General features: G+C 45.1%; 1 protein-coding gene across 1 annotated transcript in view; it reads left to right on the top strand.

Moving 5' to 3' along the window:
* The window catches only part of dipk1c (divergent protein kinase domain 1C), a 48,034-nt gene extending 28,027 nt beyond the window's left edge, over window positions 1–20,007 (top strand). The window contains exon 4 of the mRNA XM_068030975.1: window positions 18,978–20,007. Within this exon, the coding sequence (XP_067887076.1) occupies window positions 18,978–19,181 (204 nt within the window). The 3' untranslated portion in view covers window positions 19,182–20,007. The remainder of the gene's footprint in view (window positions 1–18,977) is intronic.
* Window positions 20,008–20,496: the final 489 nt, after the last annotated feature.

Below are 20,496 nucleotides of genomic sequence, written 5' to 3'. Positions count from 1 at the left end.
CCACCACGGCAGCTGGTAGAATTTAAATTCAATTAATTACTGAAAATCTGGAATTGAAAGCTAGTCGCAGTAATGGTGCCATCAAAACCATCATCGATTGTTGTAAAAACCCATCTAGTTCACTAATGTCCTTTAGGGAAGGAAATCTGCTGACCTTACCTGGTCTGGCCTACATGTGACTCCAGACCCACAGCAATGTGATTGACTCTTAACTGCCCTTTGAAATGGGCTAGCAAGCCACTCAGTTCAAGGATAATTAGGGCTGGGCAATAAATGCTGGCCTAGCCAGTGACACCCACATCCCATGAAAGAATAAAAAAAGACCCAGACCTACCAGCCTGCAGGATTAAGTCCGACATACGTGTGCACCATTTATGGATGCCCCAATCTTGCTCCCTCAATGTTTCATAAAAGCCAATGATCATATTGAATTTTAACAGAGTGGAGCTGAGGCAAATCAATCCACCATGCTACTAAACTGACCATTAAAATTTTTTCTATAAACTATCGCATGTAAAAATTAAAAGAAAGTAATTCCACTGTAAAAAAAAAATCAGCTTCACAGATGGTTTAAAGTAATATGGGCTGGATTTCAAACCCCGCTGAGAGTGGGAACGGCAGCAAGCACAATTTAAAAATCATGCTCTTGAAGGTCGGCAATGGGTCCTGCCACCTCCAGAATGCGATGCTAGTTATAAACTTCAGCCGACAGGGAGGGAACGGGTCAAGTGGCTGAGTCCAATTAAGTGCCTCTTCAGCTCATTAGAGAGCTCATTAACAGGCCTGTCAGGAGCAGGGAGCTATTTTTAAAATCTGGGAATGGGGAAAACACCTTGTGGGGGGGGGAACACAACAGGGTTGTGAAGACGTGAGCATTGTAGAGGGCCATGAGAGCTATGGGAAGGGCTGATTGAGGAAAAGCAGAGGTAGCAAATAAAGCTTAGCTGCCCCAAATGTGCTTCAGTGTGGATATTGTTGAAACTGGAAGAGTTAAATGTTATGTTGGAGAGTGCCAATAAACTGGATAGGGAAGTGAGCCTGCTGGAATCACAGTGGCAGCTGGGGTTGGCACGGGAAGGCCTGGTGAGCACGCAAAGCCCAGCTGACCTCTGTCAGCTGGGAACAGGCCACTCTGACATTGGACAGTGCAGCCAGGATGAGCTGAAGCAGATGCAACCTCCTGGACAGCAGGAGACCTGAGGAGCACAGCAAGGGGCTGCAAGGGGAGGAAGGTGCTACCCAAGACATTGGCTGCACAGCCCAAGAGTCAGCTACCTGCAAATGACAGAGCGCTAGTGCCGGAGCAGGCTGTGCCTATCCAGATGGATGGTCTCGGTCCTGTGTGCTCTGATCTATAATGACCTGAAGCCTCATGGTCCCCATGGCAGTCCCCAACCTGCAGCCATCAAGGTCTCCATCGCACTGAATTTCTGTGCAACCAGGTCATTCCAGGGATCAGCAATGGATCTAGGTGGCATCTCACAATTGGCATCTCATTAGGCCACCAGACATGTCACAGATGCCCTTTTCAGGAGGGCAGGGACTACACCCACTTTGACACAGATAGGCCAGCACTGACACAGCAGGCATTGAGTTTTGATGCTATCGATGGATTCCTTCACACATAGAGCATCATCATTTGTGCCCATGTGGCCATCAAGGCACCCAGTGAGATCCATCAGCAGGAAGGGCTTAACGTCCAAATTGTTCGCTACCCCAACAAGAGCTTCCTCCATGTTTGTACTCACTGTCCTGGCAGCTGCCATGACTCCTTCATCCTCTGCCAGTCCAGGCTGCATCGGTCCTTCACTCCATCCCCCAAAGTGCATGGCTGGCTCCAAGGGGACAAGGGAAATCCCTTGAAGAGATGGCTATTGACCCATCTATGGAAGGCCCAGACAGAGGCACAGAGGTGAAAGAACCAATGCCAGCTGCTCAGAAAGCCAACTGTTGAGCAGGCTATTGGGTTTCTGAGGATCTGATATTTGTGCCTGAAGAGGTTGGGTGGCACCCTCCAATACCCTCCTGCAAGAGTCTTGGCCATTGTTGTGGTCCGCTACGCTCTCCATAACATAGCCCTCTAGAGAAGACAGTGAGGCCCTGGAAGGAGTCAGATCAACAGGGGAGGGGGAGGAGGTAAGAGAGGAGGAGGAAGAGGGGGTGGAAGGGGGTAATACTGAACAGAGAGATGCCCCTACTGCACCATGAGGTAGCCTCTGTTAATCTGTTAATAGTGTATTAATTGTTTGATTATATGCAGGTGGAGGGTATTAAATGGTGTCTTACTTGATCACATAAGCAGACACTTAGTGAGACTGGTGAAGGGTTTGAGTGAGGAGCTACATATTTGTAATCCTTTTATTCTGTACAATAAATGTGAAACTGAGTAAAGATAGGCTCCAGCATTATCCTTCCATAACAAGCTTTCTGGAGTTTTACAGCCTCCTCCTGCCACCCTCCAAGAAGAGGGTACTAACGACATAGGCAGGAAGAGAGATGAGGTCCTGCAAAGTGAATATAGGGAGTTAGGCAGAAGGTTAAAAAGCAGGACCTCTGGGGTTGTAATTTCAGGATCACTCCCTGTGCCACGTGCTAGTGAGGGTAGGAATAGGAGGATAAGGCAAATGAATGCGTGGCTGAAGAGCTGGTGTAGGCGGGAGGGCTTCAGCTACTTGGATCATTGGGATCTCTTCTGGTGCAGAGGTGACCTATACAAGAAGGACGGGTTGCATCTAAACTGGAGGGGGACCAATATCCTTGCGGGGAGGTTTGCTGGTACTACTCGGGAGGGTTTAAACTAGTCTTGCAGGGTGGTGGAACCCAAAGTAGTAGTCTCTCCGATAAGATAGTTGAGACAAATGTAGAGATTAAAGCAAGCAAGTCCAGTAGGCAGGCCGGGCAGGGGCAGGGGCAGGACAAGGAGTGTGGAAGGTGTGGTAGACTAAACTGCATTTACTTTAATGCAAGAAGCCCTACAGGTAAGGCAGATGAACTCAGAGCATGGACCGGTACATGGGATTGTGATATTATAGCTATTACGGAAACGTGGTTGAGTGATGGGCAGGACTGGCAGCTCAATGTTCCGGGGTACTGATCCTTCCGGCGTGACAGAGGTAGAGGTAAGAGAGGAGGGGGAGTTGCACTATTGATTAAGGAGGACATCACAGCAGTACTTAGAGAGGATATCCCGGGGGGAATGTCCAGCGAGGCCAAATGGGTAGAACTTAGAAATAAGAAAGGGGTGATCACTTTGATGGGATTATACTATAGGCCCCCCAATAGTCAGAGGGAAGTGGAGGAGCATATATACAGGGAAATCACAGATAGGTGTAGGAATTATAGGGTTGTAATAGGAGGTGATTTTAACTTCCCTAATATGGACTGGGACTGCCTTAGTGCTAAGGGATCAGATGGGGAAGAATTTGTTAAGTGTGTCCAGGATAGTTTTCTGAAGCAGTATGTGGATCGCCCTACTAGAGAAAGGGGCTACACTCGACCTCCTCTCAGGAAATGAGGATGGGCAGGTGGTTGATGTGTCAGTGGGGGAGCACTTTGGAACCAGTGACCATAACTCTATTAGCTTCAAGATAGTTAGGGAAACAGATAGGACTGGGGGAAGGCTAATTTCGATGGCATCAGACAGGAACTCTCAAAAGTTGAATGGGAGAGGCTGTTTACAGGTAAAGGGATGTCTGGCAAGTGGGAGGCTTTTAAAAGTGGGATAGGAAGAGTTCAGGGCCAGCATGTTCCTGTTAGATGGAAGGGCAAGGCTGGCAAGTTTAGGGAACCTTGGTTGACGAGGGATATTGAGGGTCTGGTCAGGAAAAAGAAGGAGGCATACGTCAGGTATAGGCAGCTGGGATCGAGCGAGTCCCTTGAGGAGTATAGGGGCTGTAGGACTACACTTAAGAAGGAAATTAGGAGAGTGAAAAGGGGCCATGAGATTTCCCTGGCAGATAAGATAAAGGAGAATCCTAAAAGATTCTATAAGTATATTAAGAGTAAAAGGGTAGCTACGGAGAGAGTAGGTCCCCTTAAGGATCAGTGTGGCAATCTATGTGTGGAGCCACGAGAAATGGGCGAGGTCTTAAATGAATATTTCTCGTCCGTATTTACCGTGGAGAAGGTCATGGAAGCTAGTGAGTTCAAGGGAGGGAACACCGATATCCTGGAGCATATCAACATTATAAAGGAGGAGGTGTTGGAGGTTTTGAAGCGCATTAAGGTGGATAAATCCCGAGGGCCTGATCAGGTGTATCCTAGGATGCTGTGGGAAGCAAGGGAGGAGATTGCTGGGGCCCTGGCAGAGATTTTTGTATCATCGTTAGCCACGAGTGAGGTACCAGAAAACTGGAGGATAGCTAATGTTGTGCCTTTATTTAAGATGGGCAGCAGGGATAAGCCAGGGAACTACAGGCGGGTGAGCCTTACATCAGTGGTGGGAAAGTTATTGGAAGGGATTCTGAGAGACAGGATTTATATGCATCTGGAAAGGCATGGTCTGATTAGGGATAGTCAGCATGGCTTTGTGCGTGGGAAATCATGTCACAAATTTGATTGAGGTTTTCGAGGAGGTGACCAAGAGGATTGACGAGGGCAGGGCGATGGACGTTGTCTACATGGACTTTATCAAGGCCTTTGACAAGGTCCCGCATGGTAGGCTGGTCCAGAAGGTTCGAACACAAGGGATCCAGGGTGAGCTAGCAAATTGGATACAAAATTGGCTTGGTGATAGGAGGCAGAGGGTGGTAGTGGAGGGTTATTTTTCAGATTGGAGGCCGGTGACCAGTGGTGTGCTGCAGGATCGGTGCTGGACCCTCTGTTGTTTGTCATACATATTAATGACTTGGATGTGAATGCAAGGGGCATGATTAGTAAGTTTGCAGATGACACCAAAATTGGTGGTATAGCGGACAGTGAAGAAGGTTGTCTAAGGTTACAACAGGATATAGATCAACTGGGAAAGTGGGCAAGGGAGTGGCAAATGGAATTTAATGCAGACAAGTGTGAAGTGATGCATTTTGGGAAGTTAAACCAGGGCAGGACAGATACAGTGAATGGCAGGGCTCTGGGGAGTGTTCTTGAGCAGAGAGACCTTGAGGTGCAAGTACTTAGTTCCCTGAAAGTGGCAACACAGGTAGGCAGGGTGGTGAAGAAGGCATATGGCATGCTTGCCTTCATCGGCCGAGGCATTGAGTACAAGAGTTGGGACCTCATGTTACAGTTGTACAAAACGTTGGTTCGGCCGCATTTGGAGTACTGTGTGCAGTTCTGGTCACCGCACTACAGGAAAGATGTGATTAAGCTAGAGAGGGTGCAGAAAAGATTCACAAGGATGTTGCCTGGTTTGGAGGGCTTGAGTTATAAAGAGAGATTGGATAGGCTGGGTCTGTTTTCCCTGGAGCGAAGGAGGCTGAGAGGGGACATGATAGACGTATATAAAATTACGAGGGGCATACATAGATAGCCAGAGTCTGTTTCCCATGGTAGGGGTGACTAAAACTAGAGGGCATAGATTTAAGGTGAGAGGGAGGAGGTTTAAAGGGGATCAAAAGGGTAAATCTTTCACACAAAGAATAGTGGGTATCTGGAATGAGCTTCCTGAGGAGGTGGTGGAGGCAGGAACAGTTGCAACATTTAAGAGGCATCTGGACAGGTACTTGAATGAGCAAAGCATAGAGGGATATGGAATTAATGCAGGCAGGTGGGATTAGTATAGATAGGCATTATGGTCGGCATGGACGCGGTGGGCCGTAGGGCCTGTTACTATGCTGTACGATTCTATGACTCAATGACTCTAAGAGGACCTCCTTTCTCTCCCTCAAGGAGAGAAGGGCAACAAATCTTTGAATCTTCATATAAGCAGTAAAATTGACAGAAAATAGGGAAGATTACTATGATGGGTAATTTGAGAACTCAAACATGCTGTCACATGTACATCAGTGTAATTCCCCAGAACACTATTTAATCAGCATCATTAACTCTGTAATGTTATATTATTACCAAACTGTAAAACTGAAATTGAAGCAGATGGTAACATTTTAAATATATATCACAGGCCTTTAGAAACTTTTACTGTCTCTGTCAGAACTCACTGCCAAGGCAGTAGAATCATTGGGCTAGATCTTCCTGCAGGAATAACAGTGTGTTAATGATACATGCCTTATTAACATACAAATCATCCAGAAAATTCAGGGGATTAAGAGATACACCATGATATGCGAATCTCCAGAACTGGCTGGTTGATTTACACTGCTCCACTATTTACTTCATGCAAACAGCAACTTGCCCTTTGTCTCCCTGTTACTTTTAAGACAGTAATTGCACTTGATTTGCACAATAATTGCCCATTGAACTCACTGCAGAAAGTCAAGTCTGGTAATTAGGAGCACAAGTGCCTTTTAACAATATTATAACTGTTATTGCAATGTCAAACAAGCTCTCTAGCCCAGAAAGGAAACAGTTTAAATGGTTGCATTTACTGTTAAATCTTTACTTCAAGTAGTGAAGTGTCCTAGAGATATAAGAAAATAATTTACATTTAAAAAAAAATTCCTTTGTTTGTTTTATCTCTCTCTTAATCCAATCTCTCTTTCCCTCTTTTTATTTCTCGTTCTGCACTTGATTGACTTTAATTCACACTCCTTCTCTGTTGAACCTGTTTCTTTCTCAACCTTTAAATCTCATTGGTTAAGGACTGTTAGTCTTGGCATTCACTAAGGTCCCTGATGTCCCATTGCCTTCACTTATCACAATTTCAAGCTGAAGGAAACAGGAAAAAATCTAACCAATGGTGTACGCCATGAGATGCCCCACTCCAGCAAGATCCAAACCCTAAAGTTTTTTCTCAAAGAAAAAGTCCACAAAGAGTGGACTGAATTATGTAGTAATGTTTCATTGAAGGAATGCCGAATATCAAAAACAACTGGAGCTGAGCTTGAAGAAGATAGAACAGTCTAGAGCAGTGTAGTGTTCCTTGGTAAGTTGGCAGAAACTGACTAGAAATGGGTTTGTGGTATTAAAAAAATCCTACTGTGTTCATTCAGCCAGGAACGAACAAACACAATTACTGGATTAGATCATAATTTGGTGGTGAGCCCAGCTATTGGATTACATACTGTTGTATGCATGTTGGTTTGTGTTCAATTTTACAGTGTGGGACATGGTGTAAGAGATGTCAGGCTAATTTTCCACTGCCTTACACCTGGGGAAAGCTTATTTCCTGGGAGTAAAATAGAGGAAAAAGGGACATTAATCCATAATGCTGGACCTCCGCTCCTTTCTGTTCCCCAGAGATTTCTGAGGACCCTCTAGGAAGAATGGGGTAAAACCCTTGCGTCTACAGTTGACACAAGCTATGCTGATGCAGCAGGAATGGCTTCATGGTCCCTCTCTCCTCATTTTTCTGGGTCCACACTGGGCGAACACACATTTGGAGGTACACCTGTAGCAAGAGGGCCTTATTCCCCACATGGGAATTCCGTGCTCAATCATGGTCTCTTGCTTATGATTGTGGAAAGGGTTTCATTTCCCTTCCTCTTCCGAGAGCTTGTTCGGCCAGCCATCTAAGGTATACCTCCTGACTTAAGAAAGGATTGCGCATTTGATTGCAATTTTCTTCCTTACTGCTCAGCAACACATCAACATGGCATACTGACACATCTGATTCACGCGTCACCTGATCTGTGCTCGTATCAGGCAACCTTGACAAGCAATCCGCATGGGCGTTTTCCTTTGAGCTGCGGCATTTAATGTTATAATCAAATCCTGCTAGGTATATTGCCCATCTTTGCATTCTCTCTGCTGACAGTACTGGTAACCCTTTGGGCTGAATTTTAAGAGCCCGCCACAGATCTTGGTGGAGAGCTCAGAAAATGGCAGCCTGCCCATGAAGGCCACATGCCAAAGAGCCGCTGCGATCTTAAGTGCAGTGGCTCATTTAAATGGCCGGGCTAGCCCGCCATCCCCCCACACTCTCGTGGAGGGGTGGGCTGTCTGTCCTGGCAATGGTGCCAGCTGCATGTGTGCAGGCGTTGGCGCCATTTTTAAAGGGCAGTCAGCCTTGCCGCCTAATTAAAATTTTTAAAGACGGACCCCCAAAATTAAATAAATAAATTTCTAACGCCCCTTTCCCACCGCCCCAATAACAATTACATTAGCTATTTTCTCTTACCTTTTACATCTGACCTGTAACCCCCAAACTGCACAAAGTTTACAGTTCAACCCTTCCCACCATCCCTTACATCCATTACTTTTATTTGACTCTGTTCTCCCACACCCCCGTCGCACTTAAAATCTCACCTCCTCCCCACTCCCCGCTCCCCACCAGTATGGTACCGCCTTTCCCCAGATGTGGATTTGAAGGCGTGGGAGTGCCGGCCGCCGCGCCAAAGGTTACAGCAGGCCCTCAAGATCACAGGTAAGTGTATGTTAATTCATTCATTTTATTGATTTGACTGTTTTCATTGTGGAACCATCACCCAGTGGCGGGGGGCCGCCACGGAGCCTCACCACCGCTGGGAGGATCAGACCGGGCCCTCTCGACATCCAGGTCCGTGGCGGGCCTCATCTGTAGCCATCTTCAGGCCCACCCCGCCATGGAACCCGCTGCCTGGGGGAGAATAAGATCCAAGCCTTTGTGTGGGTCGAACAAACTAGTTAATGTTTATTATCCATAATGAGCGTGAACCTGCATCCATATACATGCATGTGAAACTTTTTCAGTGCAAACACGATGGCTAAAGCTTGTGTTCTGTCTGAGGATATTTCCGTTCTGTCTTTGATCATGCTCTTGCTGTAAACTGTGTTGGTTTTTCATCCCCATTGGGAAAGGCATGTGGAAGAACCCTTCCTATCCCAATAGGACTTGCTTTAGTAGCAATAGTTATCAGCAGTTCTGGGTCAAAACATGTCCAAAATCCCGACTCTTTAATGTAACTGCTTCTTGTGACTATTCATATTTCCGGGTCTTTTCTAGCAGTGCGGTCAATGGCACAATTTTGTGTGCTAGATTTGGTGCATATTCCGATAATAATTAAGCATGTCCAGGTAGGAGCTCAACTGCGACACCTGTAGGCCTTTGCTGTACTTTCTTTTCTGACTTGTGTACCCCTTGTGCAAATATCCTGTTTCCTAAGAACTCTACCGAGTCCGCACAAATACGCACTTCTCTCTCTTGAGCTTCAGGCATCGCTCCTCTAAGCACCTTCGCACTTGGTCTAGTTTGTCATGTGCTCCTCTTGTGACTGACTTGTTACCAAAATATCATCCAGGTATACTTGTACGCCCGTCTTTGACTCTTTATCGCGCTCTAATTGATTGTAGGCATGCATTAGGTCTAACTTGGAAAATGCTACTCTTCCACTCAAACTTGACAGTATGTCTTCAACATTTATGTTTGGGGCTGCCACTAGCCTCAATACCAGGTTAACGGTATTCTTGTAATTGTTGCACAGTCGAACAGTACCATTCTTTTTTGGGACTGCAATGATGCCTGAGCTTCACTCACTGGGCTGACTTTTGTGCCCACTGTGGAGCTGCCGGTGCTAGGCTGGAAATACAGGAAAAATCCTGCCTCAGCCAACTGGAGCCTCCCGGTACAATTCTACGGCACTGGGCCAATTAACAGCTCGGCGCAGGGATCCCGCTCCCAAGAGCTACCAGCCAATCAAAGGGCTGGCAGCTCAATAGTATCAGCAGCACTGGTGGCCACTGCTAGCACTGTAAGAGGCCTTGGACCCCAGTCCAGTGCTGGAACCCAGGACAGTGAGGCAGGGTCGCCAAGGTCAGACCGAGGGAGTAGCAGGTTAGGCGGTTGGTGCAGAGGGAGGTTCAGGGAGGTGCAGGTTTTCCCAGTGGGGGTCCTCCATGGGTCACAGCCCACAGAGGAGGGCCCCCACCACAAGCCCGCAGGAAGTTCACATCACTTTACTAGCCGAGTGTCAAGACACCGCAATTTTGGAAACGATCCAACTCCTGTTCCACGTGTCCTTTCATTGCATAAAGAACTTTGCAAAGCTTAGTATGTCTTAGTTCTGAATGGAAGAGCATCCTCTTTCACTGTCACTCTTGCCTTGACATGTGAGAGGTTACCTAACTTTCCATTGTACAACTTTGAGTGTTTCTCCAACACATACTCACTAAGCCTATATACTTCTCCCTTCATCGTAGACTTCTGATCTACTGACTTGAGTAGAGATGCCCACTTTAAAGGAACTACTTCTAACCAATCTTTACCCAGTAATATGCACTTTGTACACACACCATAAAAGACTCATAAAAAGATCTCATGTCGCCGCTGTCTGCGTCTCTGTGTCTTCTCTGCCAGTGCCTGCCACCAGTCATTATGAATGACTTGAAGCTTGGTTTGCAGGGTACTGTAGGCTTCTCTATAAGTGGCTTTTACAGATTTGTCACCTGGTCTTGCAAGAAGTTTCATATAGCAGGAGCGTTTCTTTTGGAGCAAATCTTGGATTCCGGAGTAATTTTTGTCGAACCAGTCCCTGTTCTTTCTCACTTAGTAACCGACTTCCACAATTGTTAACTGAAGAATCATCGCAGCTGCTTCCACTGTTCATCTGGGTCCGTTTCAGCATCTGGGAACATGCTATTATAGAGCTTAATTTCCAGTTTGCTCTGGAATTCTCCTGTAACAGTTCTTCTGTCGCAGACCTAGTCAGTGAACTTGGAGTTTCTTCACTGCTGGGCCCTTTCTTTTGGGAGCTGGCTTAATTTTGAGTATGACCTTTGCTTAGACCAGCCTGTGGTCAGTGTAACAGTCGGCACTGGGCTGTGGTGTGAAGTACATCTCTGATATTTCATTGGCAGACTAGGATGTAGTCCAAGAGGTGCCAGTGTTTTGAACGTGGATGCCTCCAAGTGGTTTTGAATCTAGTCTTCTGCTGGGACAGGATATTGGTGATTCTGAGTTTATGCTCGGTACAGAATTCCAGAGGCAAACCACCGTTGTCACTGCAATTGCTGTACATCCAGCATGGCTTTCCAAGATTCTTGGATTCAGCCAACTCTTGCATTAAAATCCCCCAGTATGATGAGCTCATCATTGGTGTTGGACTGATGAAGAAGGTTATGCAGATCGTGGTAAAAGCCTTCTTTCACAACAAGATCAGCCTATAGCATGGGGGAACATATGCTGATGATGGCGGCAAATTGGTTATTTTGAATTGGCAGTCGAAGTGACATGAGACGATCATAATGACCGAAGTGAAGGCTGTGCAGCTTGCTAGCAATCATATTCTTTATCATTAAGCCAACATTGGCTAGGCATTGTTCCTCCTTACCTTTCCCTGACTAATAAAGCGTCTGGCCTGCTCCATGTTGTGTCAATGAGAAGCAAACTTCACTGAGTGCTGCGATATCAATGTCAAGCCAAGCTAGTTTTCTAGCAACAAGCATAGATTGTCTTAGATGGTGCATGCTGTCATCTGCGTCAGTCATTGTGCGAACATTCCAGTATGCAAATTTCAGAATGTTTTTTATTTGTCCTTGAAGAACGTTTACAGACTGTCCCATCTGAATCAGGCAGTCTACAATCTTCCGATGGCATAACCCTGCTTAATGTCAAGGAGGCCATCATGACTTGATGGTCAGAGCACTTTTAGAGCCTCTTTGGGGACATAAGGACTGTGCAGGAAGCTTCAACAGTGAGGATACCACAAAGGGAAATAAAGTTCAAATTGGATAAATCCCCGACCCACGAAGAGATCATGAGTGCTATAGCACTATTGAAATCCTGCAAGTCTCCGGGAATCGATGGTATTCCAGCAGTCTACAAGCAGTGAGGAAGCACACTTCTCGACAAGCTCACAGAGCTGTTTACGGCTTGCTGGGAGAATGGGACCGTGCCCCAGGACCTTCGTGATGCAGTAATTGTTGCCCTCCACAAAAACAAGGAGGAAAAGTCAAACTACTCAAATTACAGAGGGATTACCTTGCTGTCTGTTGCAGACAAAATCTTAGTAAGAGCACTTCTAAACAGAATCACCGAGGAAACTCTCCCTGAGATTCAGTGTGGGTTCAGGCCAAGCAGAGGAACCATGGATATGGTCTTTGTACTGAAATACATCCGAGAAAAATGAAGGGAACAGAACATGGGCCTATATATTTCCTTCATAGGCCCCATAAAGGCCTTCGATACCATCAGCTGGAATGGACAGTGGGAAAAACTGTCTAGACTGGGTTGCCCAGCTGAGTTCCTGGAGATACTCTGACAGCTACATGTAAGACAGAAAGGTCAGGTGAAATAGAATGGGGCACTCTCTGACTGACAGCTTCCCAATCTCCAATGGTGTAAAACAAGGGTGTGTTCTTGCACCGACCCTCTTTTCCATCTTCTTCAGCATGATGCTTCAGGAGGTCGAGAGATTTGATGGAGGGTATTTACATCTGCTTCTGAACAGATCGCAGTCTTTTCAATCTGTGTTGATTCTTGGCGCTTACAAAGACCACAGAAGTGCACATCTTGGAACTTCTTTTTGCTGATGATTGTGCCCTTCTGGCTCACATAAAGGAAGCACTACAGCTCACTGTTTCTCAGAAGCAGCAAAGGCATTCGGATTTACCATCAGTCTGAAGAATAGGAAGTGCTGTTCCAACCCCCACCCTGTGAAAATTACAACCCGCCACAGATCAATATCGATGACAAAAGTCTCAACACTGTTGATCAATTCACATACCTGGACAGTGTTATTTCAAACAAGGCCTCCATCAGCAAAGACATTGTCAATTGCTTGTCCAAAGCCGACAGCCCTTTTGGTCGCCTCTCTAAACAAGTCTGGAAAAATCACTCCTAGCGCATTTCCACAAAAATCCAGGTGTCCAGAGCTGTTGTTATCACTACCCTCTTACATGGCTCAGAATCTTGGGTCCTGTACACAGAACAAATTAAATTACTTGAACACTTCCATCAATGCTGCTTGCGCTCTATCATGAATATCAAATGGCAGGACTACATTACAAATATTGAAGTTCTTAGACGAGTGAATTTACCCAGCATTGAGAGCATTTTCCTACAATGACAGTTGCACTGAAGGGTATCAGAATGCCAAAAGCAGTGCTGTTTGGAGAACTGTGCCTCAGGAAGCATAATTGAAGCGCTCCACGAAAACGTTTCAAGGACCAGCTGAAGAAACAATTCTCCTTGGCCGACATTGAACAATGGACATGGAAGCTGCTGGAAGGAACAACTAGTGCTGAAAAATCAGGAATGCTATGAACAGGTTTGAGCCCTTAAGATGCGAAGCTGTAGGAGAGAATGTCGAAAACGGAAGGAAGTTGCTTCTGCCCAGGCTCCTAAAGGTTAAGAATTCCTGTGCCCCAAATGCTCAAGAGCAGATCTCGAAATAGACTGTTTTAGCCATCGGCAAGCGTGCCAGCACCCATAGAGCCAAATCTTCCCTTGATCTTTATCTGCGAAGCACTAACCATCATGATCATCACACTTTACAACATGCAAACTCAGCTCATTTTTGAAGTTAGCAACTCTACCTTTACCTTCACCTTTCCAGTGGGCTTGATACTTTCTCCTGTGAAGCTGACAAATGACTGATATGCCTCCAATATAGATAAATGTGCTAAGTTGGCTTATAGAAGGCCAAAGATGGACCCTGTCTCAACTTCTATGGTAACAACCCTACCCTCTATTTCTATTGAAGCTACTTTTGCCCCATTTTTAAAACTTATATCATATAACCTCAATATAGTATAGGCAGATTGTGTCTAACAAATTTTTCGAGGAGGTGACTAGAGGTGTAGATGAGGGTAAAGCAGTTGATATAGTCTACATGGACTTCAGTAAGGCTTTTGACAAGGTCCTGCATGGGAGATTGGTTAAGAAAGTAAAGGCCCATGGGATCCAGGGTAATTTGGCAAATTGGATTCAAAATTGGCTTAGTGGCAGGAGGCAGAGGGTGATGGTAGAGGGTTGTTTTTGTGAGTGGAATCCTGTGACCAGTGGTGTACCACAGGGATCGGTGCTGGGATCCTTACTGTTTGTAGTGTACATTAATGATTTAGACGTGAATATAAGAGGTATGATCAGTAAGTTTGCAGACGACACGAAAATTGGTGGTGTCGTAAATGGTGTGGAGGAAAGCCTCAGATTACAGGACGATATAGATGGGCTGGTAAGATGGGCGGAGCAGTGGCAAATGGAGTTTAATCCTGAGAAGTGTGAGGTGATGCACTTTGGGAGGTCTAACAAAGCAATGGAATATACAATGGATGGTAGGACCCTAGGGAGTACAGAGGGTCAGAGGGAACTTGGGGTGCTTGTCCATAGATCACTGAAGGCAGCAGCACAGGTAGATAAGGTGGTTAGGAAGGCTTACAGGATACTTGCCTTTATTAGCTGAGGCATAGAATATAAGAGTAGGGGGGTTATGATGGAGCTGTATAAAACGCTGGTTAGGCCACAGTTGTAGTACTGTGTACAGTTCTGGTTGCCACACTATAGGAAGGATGTGATTGCAATGGAGAGGGTGCAGAGGAGATTCACCAGGATGTTGCCTGGGCTGGAGCATTTCAGTTATGAAGACCGACTAGATAGACTGGGGTTGTTTTCCTTGGAGCGGAGAAGGCTGAGGGGGGACCTGATTGAGGTGTACAAAATTATGAGGAGCATTGATAGGATAGATAGGAAGAAACTTTTTCCCTTAGCGGAGAGGTCAATAACTAGGAGGCATAGATTTAAGGTAAGGGGCAGGAGGTTTAGAGGGGAGTTGAGGAGGAATTTTTTCGCCCAGAGGGTGGTTGGAATCTGAACACACTGCCTGAAGGAGTGGTAGAGGCAGGAACACTCACACGACATTCAAGAAATATTGAGATGAGCATTTGAAATGCCATAGCATACAAGGCTACGGGCCAAGTGCAGGGAAATGGGATTAGTTAGGACTGGTGCTTGATGGTCGGCATAGGCTCGTTTGGCCGAAGGGTCTGTTTTTGTGCTGTAAAGCTCTATGACTCTATGATCTGCTGAGCAATTTTACCACAGGCGGCCTCCTAATTGGCTGCTCTTGGGCGTGTTGTCCAATTAAGGACAGCCGGCAGGCTCACCATGCTGCTGGCCCAACCAGAGGTCCAGCATCTCTGAAACATCAGCAGTGCCAGGAGAGGTGGCTGCTGCTGAGGAATTCAGGAGACCTGGGGTCTACAGCAGGTTAGGAAAAAAAATTAAAAGATCATGGGGTTCAATGCTGGAGGGGAAATCCCAACCTTGGTTATTAAGGTAATGTACAGGGGCCAACCTATCACTGGAGACTGATATTATTCCACTTAGGTCCAGATAACCCTACAGGTGAAAGACCTCATGGATAGAGTGCTCCTATCAGGAGCAACAGGGTTCCTATTAGGTCTATACTTTGATAAATTGTGTAGTTTTAGCTGGCTAACCTCCAGGTGTATTTATTTGCACTGTTGGAAGCCTCACATCCTAGTTCTACCAAGTAGCACCTAAGTTAAGAGAAACTGGATATACCTGTACTGGAGAGAGTGTCCACTCTATATTGGACAAAGAGAAACCATACAAATGGGTGCATATTTCTCAACAGCTTGCATCTGGAACTGTGAAGTATGTTAATGGAATTCTGTGCTTGTCAGACCCCGGAGTACTCAAAAACAAGCATTGATTTATGAATTGATAAACTTAGAGTGATAGTCAAAATTTTTAATTCTTCAGCTTCTGCATCATTATGGTTGACAAAGATATAAGTTCAATGCTGAATAAAATGACCCAGGAAATTCATCAATCTAATTAAAAATCGTACACTTATATGTCCTTTCAATTCATGGATGCATCATATATTACATCTCATATCTCACATGTCACACTTGCATCTGATTGTCTCAAATAACTACCACCTGTTAAAGATGCTGATTCACCGAACGAGAGACAGGTAGGGAAACTAACAATCACAAACCACCAGCCCATGTAAAGCCAAGCAATCAAATCATTCATTTCTTTTAAATTAATCCAAAACCAGAAACTTCAGCAAAATGAACCAAGTACATTGTTCAGTTTCTCCCCAATTCTGTCAGGTACTATACTATTTCTCAACTAGTCAATTATATAAACCTCAGCACTTAGCAGTGCTCTTAAATGCCATAACTTCACCACCTGAATCACCATCTATCAAGTGGTTCCAGATCCCTTCCAGTGCTTCCAATGTTTAGCCCTACTGAATACTTGCAAGCCTCAAAAGCCATCCCTCATGAGTAAATCCAGTTATATTCCTTTCCACCTCCCTTCTGGTCCCCTCGGTCACTGTTAGTTATGTGCCAATCCTAGGCTCCACCAAGTGACACTGGTCTCTTCCAATCTCCCCTTGCAGATGTTCCACCATCTCGCAGAAAGTATCTCCCAACCTAATTGCTCCAACCCAGTACATTGCAAAACCGGCATGATCCGAGCTGAAAAGGCTCCGATGGGAGCCAGAAGAAGCAACCCATTTGGACTGCATTAATGGCCAGTTAAGCTGCCATGATGTCTTTATCCTCTGGCAGTTGCAGGTACCTCAGCTCTTCATGGAGCGATCAGCGATCCATAGATGGCTGTTATTGGATAAAGCTTATCATTGTAGAGATGGCTGATGACTCCAGTGAGTCATCTTGCCATGGAGGCTGAGAGACACTGCAACTGTCACTACCTGAGCACAAGGATCTGCATGGAGGAGGCCACAGGCCTCCTGATAATGAGGCTTAGGTGCCTTGACTTCAGTACACTCCTTCAAGGGTCTCGCGCAACGTGGTGGCTGCTGAGCCCTCCATTACATGGCTATCCAGAGTGATGTTGACCTTGAGGAGGGAGAAGCACTGGAACAGCACAGCTCCTCAGAGGAGGAGGAAAAAGAGGAGGAAGACAAGGGCAAAGGAGGAGGCTGAAGGATAATTGGAGAGTGGTCCCCGTGTTTTGCAAGGATGTCACTGTGCCAGGCTCAGGAGGTGGAGCACTCATCAGGATATCAGGGATGCCAGGGCCACTGATACAGAGACATTTGACCTAAGTGACATTCAATCTGCAGGACATTTGGAGAGGAGATCCTCCTTTATGTGTGAGAGCAACCATCACTTAGCAGCAAGAGTCAGCAACCTTCCAGTGGCATAAACACTGCAAGGCTCCAGAGTGTCTACCTGACACACTCTTCCCCAGCTCATTTCATTGCTTTGCCAACCCTTATTTCCCATTTTCCTGCATCTCACCATGATGAAATGGAAACAGACAAGTGCAACAACAGGCCCAGTGTTGTATCGCTTGACAGTTCACTATTATTTACAGCAGATACACCCAGATGACCCACAGGTGGCGTCTGCTGCTGACAGCCACTCCTACAAGTTGCTCCCGCTGTGGCTGAAGATGAGGTGGAGGCAGACTGCTCGCTAGTGTCTGTCTGGGACTGAGATGGTTGTAGCAGTCGGCCTCCGCGTGGAGGTGGCGCTGCACTGGAAATGCTACAAGATAATATTTCAGAGACAAATAACAAGGAAAGATAATGAGAGAAGTGTCTGAGAGTTGCACAGAAATAAAGAGCAGAAGATGAATAGAAAGATGCAAAGAGGCGACAGAAAGAATTAGAGAGAAATTTTAGCCTTCAGTGATGGTGTAAAATGAACAAGTTCCACGTACTCACCACTCTATGTGTAAAGAAATTTCCCCTAAATTCTTTACTTGATCTGTTCGTGCCTCTTATATTTATGCCCCCTTGTTCTAAACTCATTCAAAAATGGATCAATTTCTCTACATCCACTCTATTGAACCCCTTCATGATTTTATGATTTTAAAGACCTCAATCAGGTGTTCTAGTCATCTTTTTACCAGAGAAAAGAGCCTGAGTTTGCTCAGTTTTTCATAATAGTTGCATTCTTTCAATTCTGTTAAGATCCATTTTTGTGTACTTTCTCCAGAACTTGCCTAACCATAGGAAGTTAAACATGATATGATGAGCGACATGTGCAGTTTTGTTCCCGTGGTGTAACACAGTAACAATAGAGTGCAGCTGGAGACAATTAAACAAGAGATCCTGATCTCAAGAGTGAATTGTCTCGAAGGTGTCAAAGAGACATGAGGCACTTTTCCGGAAAGAGGGAATGTACTGAGTTCGAGTCATAGCCTGAACTTGGCACTTTCTGTTTTAGGAGGAAACACGGTTCATGAGATCAGAGATAATAACATGGTTTTTTAATGGGAAAATTTAGTTAAAGGAATAGTTTGATGTTCACCATGGTAAAATAATATGGTGAGACGCTTAAAACTATTCGTAGTAGATTTGACTTTTAACTTTTCTCAATTAGATTTTAAATTAAAATTGTGCTTATTTTAAAGTTTTTGTTTGTCAGCTTAGTGGTGGTAGAGGAACTATAATTAATGTTATTATTGCCCGGTTCCTGCTTCTGATTATTATCCAGTGACTCCAATGCCAAATATGTCTGTATATGGACATCAGGTCAGAACAAACAAGGCTCAGTTAAAATACCCTCCCCCTCCGCATCAGATAGCTTATCAACACTTAATGTTGAGGCTCATGCATGGGAGGCAGTTTTCGGATAAGGTACATGGTGGCTGCGGGTCCTGAGGAATCATGCCTCCAGGAAAAATCTTGGAGAGATAATTATTTTTTCCCATACCTTAGGTTCTCTCACACCATCATCAGTCCTTACTTCTGGCAATGTTACTATGTAACTGGTTCTGTGGAAGCATGGCAGAGCAGCCTAGATTAATCTTCAAGCCCCTTTTCTTCTCAATTCTTAAGGGCCCATGGCTTATCTCCAATTAGCCAATCTTTCCAACAACTGGTGAGAATCAGGATTTAGATTCTCATCTAGCCTTTGTATACTTCAATGTATTGGCCACTGAACCACCATTTCCTTGTCTAATTTTTTTGTGTTCTCCAGCAATGAGTTTGTCATTATGAAACCACTATCTAAGTTCAGACATGATGGCTAATTTGTTTATTTGTTTCTCACAGGTTATTTGTGATAAAATTTTCCGTCCCTTGTTCTCGCCAAGGCTAAGTGAACTCAGGGTGTACCATCCATTGCAATCCCAGCTGTATAAAGCAGTACAGAGGTGTGCTGAGCTGTCCAACCATGGCAGTGTGGACAAGAAGACTATGGAGGTTACATTCACTGAACTGTACAATTTGTTTAAGGCCTGTCAAAGAGATCTATAAAATTAAAGCAACAAATTGACTATCCGAGAAGTTAAAGAGCTGACTGTTGGAATTTGCTGTTGAAATGTGAACCCTTTCACACAGTAGTTTAGTGCTCATTGTTATATTTCAGGGAAAAAGTCATTTTTAGATTAAGGATGAGCAACAAACTCAACAGACAGAAATGAACTAATTTGAGTTATTTCAGGTCCAATTTCAATGCAGTTGATTGATGTGCTGTAGAGGGAAGGGGAAGGTTCACAACCTGCACATATTAAGGCCAATGGCCCTCTCTCTGAGACACTTACAGCTGGATTTATGCTACACTCTTTGGGAACTCAAATGGGTATTACATTTGAGGGCTTTAGTACCCTGGATAATCTCCCAAATTATACTACCACATTTGTATTGATGCACAGCCAAATGCATGCAGCCTCCAATCACAAAACCATTAACATTGGTGTCCAAGGGATCTTGAGAACTAGCCACTACTGTTACTGTACAGATGAGCCTCAGATCTAACCACTGTGACTGTAAATCTGGCTTTCATCTTCAAATGGAACAATGGGGTGAATTTTCACTGTTGGGCAAGAATGGGACATGCAGTGACAAACTTAACTCCTGACTGCCCAAAGCCTGTCCACCATCTACAAGGCACACATCAGGAGCGTGATGGAACATTCCCCAATTGCCTGGATGAGTGCAGCTCCAACAACACTCAAAAAGCTTGACACCAGACAGATGAACATTACACAGCTGAATTCAGCCAATTGGCTGGCTTTCTAAAAATGTAAAAGCAGCAAGGTTCTCGTAATGTTCCTATTCTATGTCACTTACACCATATTAAAATAACCCTTTTGTTTTCTTGTTGGCCTGACTCATACTGCAGCTTCAGCTTGTTCTTATATTAGCATCTGTGGTGAGTACTGGTTGCCAATTTTCATAATTGGTCCAGGTGAAGAGTGGAGTGGAAAACAATGCAAACCATGTATGGAAACTTTCCTCAATTGTTCAAAATATTTAATGTCATTATAAGTTTTAGAACATGGGTAGCACAGTGGTTAGCACCACAGCCTCACAGCTCCAGTGACCCGGCTCCGATTCTGGGTACTGTCTGTGCGGAGTTTGCAAGTTCTCCCTGTGATCATGTGGGTTCTTGCCGGGTGTTCCGGTTTCCTCCCACAGCCAAAGACTTGCAGGTTGATAGGTAAATTGGCCATTGTAAATTGCCCCTAGTGTAGGTAGGTGGTAGGAGAATGGTGGGGATGTAGTAGGGAATATGGGATTAATATAGGATTAGTATAAATGGGTGGTTGTTGGTCGGCACAGACTCGGT

Source organism: Heterodontus francisci, chromosome 5 (assembly GCF_036365525.1).
Source record: "Heterodontus francisci isolate sHetFra1 chromosome 5, sHetFra1.hap1, whole genome shotgun sequence".
NCBI lineage: Eukaryota > Metazoa > Chordata > Chondrichthyes > Heterodontiformes > Heterodontidae > Heterodontus > Heterodontus francisci.
Note: the sequence above shows the minus strand (reverse complement) of the source record. Positions and strands in the feature narration are given on the sequence as shown.